Source organism: Platalea leucorodia, assembly GCF_965183815.1.
Source record: "Platalea leucorodia genome assembly, chromosome: 4".
NCBI classification, from domain to species: domain Eukaryota; kingdom Metazoa; phylum Chordata; class Aves; order Pelecaniformes; family Threskiornithidae; genus Platalea; species Platalea leucorodia.
Window position 1 is genome coordinate 31866413 of NC_138826.1, and position 12057 is coordinate 31878469.

General features: G+C 42.7%; 1 protein-coding gene across 4 annotated transcripts in view; it reads left to right on the forward strand.

The window, feature by feature from the left end:
* Positions 1–1133: 1133 nt before the first annotated feature.
* WAPL (WAPL cohesin release factor) overlaps positions 1134–12057 on the forward strand; it is a 73454-nt gene continuing 62530 nt past the window's right edge. Inside the window, exons 1-2 of one of the 4 annotated variants that reach the window (XM_082309645.1) lie at positions 1134–1151; positions 5611–6134. In XM_082309645.1, coding sequence (XP_082165771.1) covers positions 5633–6134 — 502 coding nt within the window. In that variant the 5' untranslated portion in view covers positions 1134–1151; positions 5611–5632. Of the gene's footprint in view, positions 1152–1922; positions 2234–4970; positions 5043–5610; positions 6135–12057 lie in introns of those variants that run through there. The other 3 variants (XM_082309647.1, XM_082309644.1, XM_082309646.1) reach the window with 3 other exon arrangements.

Here is a 12057-nt window from a genome sequence, read left to right on the forward strand (position 1 = left end):
GTTTAGCTATCCATTTTACTCTTGAAGTTTAAACAGCTAATTAGTAGCTCTGATACAAGAATACTCGCAGGAAAAAAAATAAAAGCAACCTCTTGCTTTTTGTATTCAGATTATGTATTTTAAAATTTGTAACCTGTTTTCAGTAGCTCTTCAATAACTGAGTCAGGTGGTTAGATAAACTTGTAAGCTTTCTTTGAAACACAACACAAACCTCAACCGTATCTTAAATCAAGCTCGTACATCTCATCACAAGGCCCGGTCTATTTTATCTTCACTTTCCCCAGCACCAGTTGTATACTGGCTTTAGGGAGCACATTCAGAGTGTGTTTGTTCTTCAGAAGTAATACCTAAAAGCTACCAACACATCGATAGGTACCAGGTAAAGGGCAAAAATGGATTTACTTACAGGATCACTAAACAAAACCATAGTCTTGCATCTCTTTATTGAGAGCCAGTAATTTTGCATTGGGTAAAGTAAAGGTAAAAGTAAGAAAAAGGTAATGTTTCTCAACTAGAAGTATCAAGACAAGTGTAACCTCTTCTGTGCAGCGAAATCAGCCTCTTTTTTTTTTTTTTTTTTAAATTCATTTTGCATTTGGGATCTGTATTTTAAAACCTTTCCTCAAACAACAGATGGCTAGTACGATCACATGTTGTGAAACCATTTTAGGTTCCAAGGTTGTAGAGGGTTTTTTTGTTTTGCTTTTGCTTTTTTTTCTTTTCTGAGCTCCTCACTCCTCTTAAAAATTACCAAACTGTCTCTGTGAGTATGATGTTCTTTTTTAATGCTTTGCTAGTAGCCCATCCTTAGTTTTCTATTCCACAAGGGTTTTACGAAATACTGCTTACAGAACGTAAAATAGTGGATTTGGGGGTTGTTTGATGCCTATACGTATTTGCTGTATGACACAATCTCCAAGGAGTATTTTTTCACTCTACACAGAGTGTATCCTTAATTACAGTCTCAAAGGTGTGCATAAATATAATGTATGTGGGTGGATGTAACTGCTTTGTATAAGCTAGCGCTTGTGGAAGCAGGAGCATGTGAAAGCCACTATTTCAGCCTGCACTATGTTCATTTCATGGGACCTCTCTGCAGAGCATGTTTCCTCCCTGGAGCGGATGTAAAGGCTGGGGACTGTGCAACCGCTGTGAGTACCAATAAAGTGCTGCCGTGAGGGGAAGGGGCTCCTTTCCCCCGGGTGCGGCTGCCCGCTGCCGCTTGGCATAACAAACTTTTAATGGACTCGACGTAGGGCTGCTTCAGTGCCCGCCGCGTTCCCGAACTCCTGAGGAGGGTTTTGACCTTAGCGCAGGCCGCCCCGGGCCCTTCCTGCCGCCAGGCCGGGCCGCAGCCCCGCCGGGCCGCCCCGCAGCGCGGGGCCGGGGCTGCCCCGGGAGACCACGGGCCCCGCGCGGGGCCCCTCTCCTCGAGCCGCGGCCTGGTCGGGCGCCGGGGCCGGGCGCCACCGGGGCCGGACCGGGCTGCCCGCGGCGGGCCCCGCCGCCCCCGCCTTCAGAACCGCAGCGGCGGCACGTGCCCCCTGCCCCGGGGGCGCGGGCCCGAGGGGGGCCGCCGCGGGCAGGCGGCGGGTCCCGCCGGGGCGCCCCGCGCCGCGCCGTCCCGTCGGTCTGCTTCAGGCCGCCCCTGAGCGGCTGAGCCCCCACAGCCCCAGCGCAGCGCGGGCCAGGCCGCCGCCTCCCTCGGGCCGCGCCGGGGCCTTGCGGGGCGCCGTGCCGGGAGGGGCGTCCCCCGCTCGCCCCCCGCCCGCGCCGGGCGGCGAACTACAGCTCCCGGCAGGCGCCGCGCGGGGCGGGCCGGCGTCAGCGGGGCGAGCGCATGCGCGGCGGCGGCGCGGTCGGTTGAGTAAGGCGGGGTGCGATTGGCTGCGGGCGGCGGCCGGGCGTGGGACGCGCAGTGACGGAAGGAGCGGGGCAAATGGCGGAGAGATGGTCCCGGGCCCCGTCCCGAGAGCGGCGATAATCCCGGCGCGGAGGAAGCGGCGCCGGAGGAGGCGGCGCCGGGGGCCCTAACGCCCGCGCCACCCCGGGAGGGTGCCGCCGCCGCTGGGGGAGGGGCGGAGGCGTCCCGTCGGCGAGCGCCTTTCGCAGGCGGCAGATCGGCGGCCAGAAACCGCGGCGAGAGCCACATCCGCGGCGCCGCCCGGAACGCCCCGGGCCCGCGCCCGGGCCCCGCCGCCCGCCCGCCCCTGCCGCCACGACCGACGCCGAGGTAGGTGGCGGGGGAGGAGGCGGCCAGGGGCGGCCACCCCGCGCCCGAGGCCTGTGCGGGCCGCGGAGCAGGCCCCGGCACCCCGGCGGGCAGGAGCCGCCGGCCGTTACCCCCGGCGCCGTCCCGCTTCCGGGGCGGTGGCGGCGGCCGCCTGGCGGGGCCTGGGGGACAGCCGCGGCCGCCCCCGGCCCGCCGGGAAGTTTTCGGGGCGGGAGTCGCAGGACTCTGCTCGGGGCCGAAGTGCGGGCTGGGGCCGGGGGGGGGGGGGGGGGGGGGGAGGACGGACGAAGTGCGGCCTGCGAGGCCGGCGGCTGCCGGCGGGCTCTGCCGTTCGCCCCGGGCCGCGGGAGGCGCGGGCTGCCCCGCCGCCCGGGGACTTGTGTAATGGGGGTTGGTTTTCTTGCGGGGCGGGGGGAGGGGGCCGGGGAGGAAGGGAAATGACATCAGAAATCGCCGGGCGTGCACGGTGGGGTGACCCGGTTCCGCTAGCACCCCCCTCCCCCCCCGCCGCAGGGGGCGGGAGGAAAAAAGAAACTGTCACCGTGGGATTTCATCAGCTTCTTCTGCCTCCGTGCATTTAACCTATTTTTCTTTCCTTCGATTATGTAAGAGGAACGGTGTAGAGAGGAGCAATGAGTAGGGATGGCTGATGGGCTTTCTGGGGAATTAGCGGGTTTTTTATGTCTAGCTGGTCCGCCGAGTTAGCTCTGGGAAATGCGGGAGAACTATGTTTCGGTTTTTTGCTTGTGTTGACATTTCTTGCACTGCTCCAAATATTGCAGCACAATGCAGGAGAGAGAGAGGCAGGGAGTGGAAACAGAGTGAAATTGACCAAGTTTTTAATTTCACACTGAGTGAAAAGCAAGGGAGAATTGTAAGTAAGTAAAGAGTAAAAATCCTGTTCTGTTGATGTTGTGTAAGGAGGTACATATCTATTTTCTTATCTTTAATCTCAGTCTAAGACATGAGTTTATAGCATATTGTATTTGTATTTTCCTGATAATCATCTTTTAACCTCTTTACGTCATATTGAATACTTACTTAAGTTTTGACATTTTGATTCAAAACTCCTTATGAGATGATCTTAATTTTTAAACTATAAATAGGAAGGTGTAGATTGAGGAGCTCTACTTTCTGAAAATGAAGTCTTCTTGACTACAGGAATCTTCTCTTTAAAACTGCAAGCCACAAGTCATAATTTAAATCTGCTGTTATTTTTGCAGATGCTGGAAGTGTAGTGTTGGAAATACTTATTTCAGTCAGGGTTTAGGGGGAAAATGTGCTGGTGCTTAGTGATTTTATTTTCTTTCTCTAAGAGTTGTATAGAAACTGAGATGTTAATAAATATTTTACTTTAGTTTCTATAGCTCTAAAAACTGGCCTTTCTGGTATAAACTGTTTTGGTTACTCTTAGCAGGATTTTCAAGCATCAGCAAAATCAAACTAGTAAGTTGAATTTGTTTTGCTGTTCACTTTCTAAAGTGTGTGTGGAAGTTTCAGGTTTGCTCTTGGATGGAAAATAGGAAGTTAGAGATACAGGGGAGCACAAAAAGAAAAAGTTTGGCAATGATGTGTTTGGAGCAGCACCGAGTAGGCTGATGATACTGTGGAGAAAAAGGGAATGGAGATGGGGTTAAAGAGTAACGTCTACTAGGGACAACCAGAAGCAGTCTGCAGAATGGTGTTTTACAGTAGAATTCTGGCCAGTGGATAAGCACATGCGTTTACCACCCATCTACTAAACTGCTGGGGAGAAGACTGTTTCCCAAAGTGGTTGTTCCTGTATCTCTTCTACATTGCAACACCATCTGTCTGGTAAACTTCTGTAGTTCAAATTTGATGCTTTTAATTCACTTAAAATTTGCTCAGACATAGATGACCAGATGAATTGCTCAGTTCATGTGATAAGTGAAGGGTGGCCTGGTCTGGTAAAGAGAGACTATTATTAGTGAGACAATCTTGCTAGCGCGAAGTGATACAATGACCGGTCTGGTGATTTTGGCAGAAGCTAGTTTAGCACGTCAGGTTGAGAAACTGTGAGTTGTCGAGATGAAAACTAAAATGTGGAAGACAGACAGTATACCACATATTCAGAGGAATAATAATAAAAACAGTTGTCTCCAACAAATAGATCATGTGATAAGTTTATTAACGATGATTTTAAGCGCTATTTGTCATATACTTTACTATATATGAAGGTAGTTGACACTTTAAAAGTTGGATTTCTTTGATTCTGTAGCTTAAGTAAATGCCCCCCTTTTTTAACAGACTTGTTTCCAGCATGGGGAGTAATTTGAGAGAGAAAGATGGACTTGATTAGATTCAGACTGACTATAAAGAATTCCAATTTCCTATTCATGTTTGGACCAAAAAAAAAAATGCTGGTTTACAAAGTGGATACGATTGTTTTGTTATTATGTTGTCATTTGTCCAGTAGTCGAAGTATGTGTTTTGGGAAAAAGAAATAAAGTGGTCTGTCTTCCTTGAGTTAAACAAAAATAGGAATAGAACACATGCAGAGAACTGTTTAAATGTGTTCCTCTTTAATCTGTTCATATTTAAACTTTATTCTTCTGAGAGAGCAAACTTTGAATTGGGCTACAGTTGTAACAGCCAGTAAACAGTCATGGTTTGTGCTGGTCTGCCTAAGGTGTCCTCCATGGTCTTAGAAATGGATTGAGAAGTGTCTCTTTGTTCGCGTCCCTTGATCAATCAGATTTACTCATGGGAGGTTGCTACTTACCAGTCTGGACCATGACCGTGCAGATGGCATAAACCGCATCGTATTACCAAATAATATGCTTGCTAAGTAAGTCTGAGTGTGCGAGAAGAACATGGGGTGAAGTTGTCATCGTTATTTGTGATTAATTAGTATTTAAAATATCTATAGCGACTTGAAATATTCTGACACGTTTTTTTATTTAACTACAAAGGGTCTCTTTAAAGCCATACTGTGTTGTTGGACTCTAGCAGAGAGCTGCATGTTCAGATGTGGTGAAAATATTGTTTAGTTTTCTGCTGATATTTCATGAAAGCAGTGCCATCTATACTTGCAAATATAAAATTAGAGCAAAGCAATACCGAAAATAATGTATTCATAGCAGATTTTTCTTAAGGATCCATTGTGCCATTGTTTTATAAATGTGCAAGTAACTGAATTTCGCGTTAAGTTGGTAGATACGTTACGTATTGCAGAAACTTTTGACATAATGACATTCGCATGTAAATGAGTTACTCTATAGAAAGAAGCAGATGATATATCTGTTGCTTGTGTGAAATGTACACGCCTGGTGCTTGTAGGCCCAATAAAGAATGGAAGTACAATTATTTGGACTAAAAAGTCGGTGAATTTGTGTTTCTTCTTTCTTTTCTAACAGAGAATATGAAACAGGAGCCAAAATGACATCCCGATTTGGAAAGACTTACAGCCGGAAAGGGGGAAACGGCAGTTCCAAGTTTGACGAAGTATTTTCCAACAAACGGACCACCCTTAGTACAAAATGGGGAGAAACCACCTTCATGGCCAAATTAGGACAGAAGAGGCCCAGTGTCAAACCAGATATTTCTGAAGTTCCTAAAAAACCCAAAGTTGAAGATGAGGTAACAGAGGATCCATTTGGATTTGACAGTGATGAAGAATCTCTTCCTGTGTCTTCAAAGAATGTGTCACAGGCTAAAAGCTCCTCTCAGCTGGAACCCGGTGAAGCTGCTCAGACTGAGGACTTCACTCCTCTACTTGAAGCCAACAGCAGAATTAATCAGCCAGACAGTGGAGAAAACGTTGCATCTAGCAAGTGCATATCTTTTGAGAACACTGTTCCTCTCTTAAAAGAAAAGAGCACAAGCAAAAACGTGGAAGATGGAGAATGCAGAGGCAACAGTGCTAAACTTGTAACTGCAGGTATGTTTACTCAACTGTCCAGATCTGTTATCCTCTGATTTTTACTAATCTACATTTAGACTTCATGTTTTCAGGGGTCGGTTAAATGCTCTAACAAAACCGTGGACAATTAGTTCTTAATTGTAAGAAATTGTGAAGGGTACGCTATTTAACTAAAACCACCAGGAAGCATTCTGCATTTTACACGTTGGTCTGAGATCCTTGACACTCTAATCATTATGTCTGCAAATTGAGATACAGCGCTTTAGATTTAATGCAGTATGTTTAGTCCATGTTGAATAGAGTGGAATAATAATCTTCTAAAATTTGTTCTGAGCTCAGTGCGTTTGTGGTTTTTTTTAACATGTAGTATTTTGAAGAGTGATGAATTGGTAATAATAGAACGCTTTATTCTTAAGTTGCTGGCTTTAATTTAGTGCGGGTACGTTGTTACTACCATGCAGGTGCAGATACAGCTTACAACCTGCCTTATTTAATTATTTGGATGCAAAAAGTAGTTTTCTGAACTTCAGTTGCACAAAGGTATATTATTTTTTTAAATTAGCACATCTTTATCAATGTGTACATAAAAAGCATCAGACCTATGAAACAGCATTCAGTCAAATGTCTTTTAGGGACTGTTTTCAGGCTCTGAAGTGTTTGTAAGATATCTTAATACTTTTGAGAGGGAATTCACAAACCCCATGGAGCTGAACATCGCTGTAATTTTGTTCAAGTCATTCTTAGACAAAATCAGATGTTATTATATCTCATTAGAAGTTTTCATATAATGGGCTGATTAAACCACAGCTTCCAAAATTGGGCAGAAGATCACATTAGATGAACCTTGATGAAGATGACACCTACTGACTCGCTCTGGGTTACCATAATCAACTTTAATGAGAACTTATGTAAATTTGAATTCTCAGATATAGTTGACATAACCCTAGGATCAGAAATTTCAGTGGACTTGTTCAGTTGTAATACAGTGGACAAGAAGATACTGAATAGTGGAAGATACGCCTAGCTCAGTTATTTGCAGGAGAATTTGATTAGTGATATAATACAAGAAAAAACAAGAAATGTTGATTTGAATTGTAGTTGGACAGACACATTGGTGGGATGTGTAGTTGACTTTTGATCTTACTCTTATTTTTGCTGCTGAAATATTTCTCATTTTCATATGGTTTTCTGCAGTTTATTTATCTCTAAGTATGATCCACCTTCAGTCTGGAAATACCGTTTATGTTTTGCTAAGTTTGAATATAGTTTTCTCAAGAGATTGGATTGTTTCATCCCCCAATATTTGCAAGAAGAACTAGTAATGAGTTTCCTTGATTGTTAATGAGAGATTGTAGCAGAGCAGGTTTCACAGTGAAGTGGATTCCACATAGAAGAGCTTTGTTAGAACAGTATTTTTCAGCTTGGAAAAGAAAATGAGAGCTGTGGGGAGAAAATGTGATAGAGCTCTGAAAATTCATAGTGCATGAAAGACCAAGAGGAACAGACTTCACCAGTTTCATAGGTGCTTCCTGGTTCCAGTATTGTGGAAAATAATAAAATACAGTATTTAGCACAGGAAAACTTTTTAATTTGATGCTTATTTAAATTCTGGAACTCCTTGTTAGACAACACTATAAATATATAGAGCTCTAAAAGGAAGGAAGCTGGTGAATCTTGGTGGATAAGTCCATCAGTGGCTGTTGAGTGTGGTGATCGTTTGGATGCAGAGAGAGAGAGGTTACTTAAACAACAGTTTACTGAAGGAATTCTGTTCTTGCATGCTTTCCTGAAGTATTTATTACTGACTGCAATTCAGCCAGAAGCAGTGAAGGACAAGGTGGATCTTGATCTGATGATACTGTTCTTTCAGAATCTATTACATTCTGTTTACACTCAGTCGAATAAAGATAAAAACCTATTTCATAGCTTTCTTCAGAAATTAAATTCGACTGAGAATGAATCTTTGCAAAACACCCTAGGAGGGTCTTTAAATAAGGGTAAGGAAACCAAGACTGTAGTTTTGGTGATAGTGTTTATTTTGGACAGTTAGTGTAAATGAAACTTGGATGGTTTAAGCAGCTGTTATGCTTGTGTGTAGCCTGATCCAAAATAAATAAAAATTGTCTCTGAGTACGTCACTCAGAATATTGAGCAATTAGAGATAGTGGTATAGTTAGCCAGTGTAAATGTAGGTACTTCAAAGACTTCTTTGTTAGATTGACTGTTAAGTAAAGTTTGATGCTATGGAGAGAGTTAATTTTATTGATTTGGGGGTGGGGTATGGGTGAGGAGGGAACTTGCGGGACAAAAACTGAGTAACTGTTAAAAGGTGGTTTCTTGTTGTGTGGTCTCCTAAGGTGTAGCGTACGTACTTCTACTGCTTACTTGTCCTCACCTTCCTTGTAATTGTTTTCCCCTTCCTGGTGACTCTTGAACTCCACCAGGTTCAACCAGATTTGTTCAAAGGGCTTATAGATCCTTGAGACAGCAAGTGCTAATATTCCTGAAGAGAAGGAGGAGGAAGGGGGGAGGGGGGGGGCAAGCAGATAGAACAATATTAATATTCCCAGTGTGAGAGATTGCAATGTGAGCTCAACCTTAACCCACATACAACGATGTATCTCTAGGTATCGGAAACTAGGCTGTATTGGTATTGATGTTCATGAAAGTGCTTGTTAACTTGTTGAAGTGCAATTTGCTAGTCCTTGTCCTGATACTGACTAGACAGTGCATGAATTAAGGTCTCGAGACTTCTTGATAGCACGTACCATCATTGTATCTTAATTCTTTACCTAGGTGAAATAAGGTTAACAATTAGAATAAGGTGAAAAATGTGACTTAACATGGCTATGGGCAAGCTGAGAGTTACAGTTTAGCCTGCTAATGCTGCTCCAAATGCATTATACTGCCTCAATGTCCATTTCTTTGAACATTAAAATGAAGGTGATGCAATGTCGGTTAATTTTAACTAATGTTTGATATTAAAAGGCAGTCCATTTTTTGGGTTGTTTTAATAATTGTGCAACTGTGTAACACAGTTGAGGATCTGTACCTTTTATTTAGAATGGTATGACTTACTGGTCTCTTTTTTTTTTTTTTTTTAATAGCCTTCAGCTATTGCTTGTAACAATCTCATTTTAAAGGCTTTGAGAAGCTCTTAATGTGGAAAGCTTCTCATAATCTTACCCTAACGTTGCTTGATCAAGACTTAATACTGTCGGAAGAATGTTGATGAGTAATTCTGTACGTAACAGGTAATTTACAGATAGTAGGAGTTCGGGTAAATTAGAAATAGCAGAAGAGTATTCAGTATTAATAGTTATTGTTAGGTCACTTTTCTTAAGGTAGACGGACCTGGTAGCTAGAAAGTAAGTTTTGTCATTGGAAAAATATTATACTGGTAATTCATATCAAGCGAAAATGCAACAACTTACAAGGTGAGCTTTTTTACGAGAGTCTTACAGTAGGATAAGGCACAAACCCACAGAGCAATGCTTAACTTGGATTTCTGAAACACCTTGGTGGGTTTTTGTTTATTTGTTTTTGTTTTTTTTTTTTTTTTTTTAAACTGTTAAGCTTATTCTGTAAGGCATAAACCCAAATAGTATTTCACACTAAATTCACCTGCATGCAAGCTTTAATATAAAAACACTTACGGCCTTGCAGAACAAATTGTGAGGTGCTAGTTTTAAAAAAAATTCTAATAACTTTGTTCTTAGAATATTTATGTTAGCTTGTGTGTGGAAATTAACGCAGTATGATTTTTCAGATGAAAATTAAAGTCAAAGCTTGATGAGTTTTAAAAGATGGTATGGCATTTCATAATTATATTAGTGTATGAATACGTTTCAAATTGGATAACTACTTTCCCTACTCCAGCTATTTCAGTTTAGGGAAATACTGCTTCTGACATTCTCGTGTGTGAGTTTGCGTTTTGACTCTGAATGTTGTGATCATCTGCCATCTTTTGCTTGTGTGCCACAGTGCTGAGCTTGCCTGTGTGCCATAGAGCTGAGCTCTGTAACTCAAGCCTTTGGCGGGTCAAGTCCAAGACGTTGATGCTGTTCATCAGAGGAGGCACTTGGGTTGAGAGATGTCTCAAGTGGTTGGATGATCTCTCTTATCTTTGCACACCTCATATTTCTGTTTGTGGACTATGAAATAGTATTACTTATGTTAAGTCTAAATTAAAATATTAGGTATTTAATGATGCTATTAACCGAGAAGTATTTTAATTGGGCATGGATTAAGTCTGATTTGTTTTAAAGCCTATGAGTTTATTTCTTGAAAATATATTTTGCTTGCTGTGGAGAAATAGCAAATAGAATGGCTTAAAATGTCTTTTCAGAATGCAGAGCAGGGTAGGACTAGTATCCCTTTCTGCTGTGTTGTGATGCTAAGTACAGATTTTGTGGTTATTGCCTCGGCAGTGCCCTTTGAGGCTTTTTAAGCTTAAAAGGACAAATTATTGTGTGTGAAGTATTTGTGATATTTGCATATTTTTTTCTTAACATTTAGAGTAATTATGAAAATAGGTATTCTGCACCTCTTCATTTGTTACTATGTACTGGTATTCAAACAAGTCTTTGTTCTGGAAGTAGTTTTGCTCTTGGTGCTGTGAGGAAACATTTGCCTGTTGTCTGCTATTCAGTTTTTTGTGTTTCTAGGTAGTTCTTAATGCCCTTGTTTTTCACTTGGTGCTTATGTGCATATTGGTAACAAATCAAAATGGCAAATGCAATCCTTTGTAATAACCTGTGCTGGGATTCAACTGTGCTTAACTACTTCATGACCCAATATGCAGAATCTAGTTGCGTTTAGTTGCTTGAAAAGCACACTGAGTGAATAGAGTAATTTACAGAAAATGGTTGCATTGAAAAGAAGATAGTTCAAGTCCCCAGGTCTGTTCCCGACAGACTATCCTGATAGTACTAAGTGAATGTGTCTGCAAAGCCTCTGCATCCTGATTATGTGGGTGGGGGAGCCCTATCTTTAGAGTTAAGTTTCAGCTTCTCAAATGCAAGTTTGTTACATAATTACATTTGACAACAAGATTTGCCAGGGTATTTCTTTCAAATTGTTTTAGAGCTTCTGTTTTGTGTTTAACAGTGACATGGACATTTAAGATAATAGTTGGGTCTGAGTAATCTTATCTTTCTTCCTCTGCAGAGGTGTTGAGTGCAATTTATTTACCTCTTGAGGAAGAACTTCAGTTTAGTAATCTTCTGTCCAAAAATGGTGCAAAAAGTTGGGGGAAATTGAATGAGGCCTGAGCATTTGGCTGTCTTAGGAGACAGCTGGCAGCAACCATGATTAAAAAGAACTGCAGCTGTGCTCTGGCTGGCTCAAAGCATTAAGAAACTGATAGCAGAGAAGGGGAAAGGTCTGCCAGAAAATACGTATGCCTGTAGAATTTCAGCGTTATGAGGTTTGTTTAGATGGCAGTAGTTCTGCTGGGTTTATAGCTAGCTGGGGTTTATCCACAAGTTCTCTCTTCTTCAGTTGTTTTTGTTATCTTTCCCCCTTGTTCAGATATCCCTTCTCCCCTTACACACAGAATTTTCTTGCTGTGTCAGTAGCCCAAGTTCAAACTAGTGAGATAATTGTTCTCAATTTTTTTTGCTTTGGTATGACTCTGATACTTCTTTGAAGATTTGGTGGTGTTCTTTTTTTCTTGGGTGTTTTTCAAAAGTCTGACATGACTGAAATTCAGTTTAAATATCAGTATTTATACTGGTTTGCTAAAATAGCAATACAGGAAAAAGACCCCAGTATTTAGGAAGGAATATTCTGATTTCTGCAACATATTTTTCCTAATGACAGGGAAATGTATACTATGTATGTCCACATACAGAGCACATGAAACTTTTTTCCTTTAATCTGTAACTTCCCTTTTCCAAACAACAGTGAGATTCTCAATTCCTTTTTTGGAATCCATACT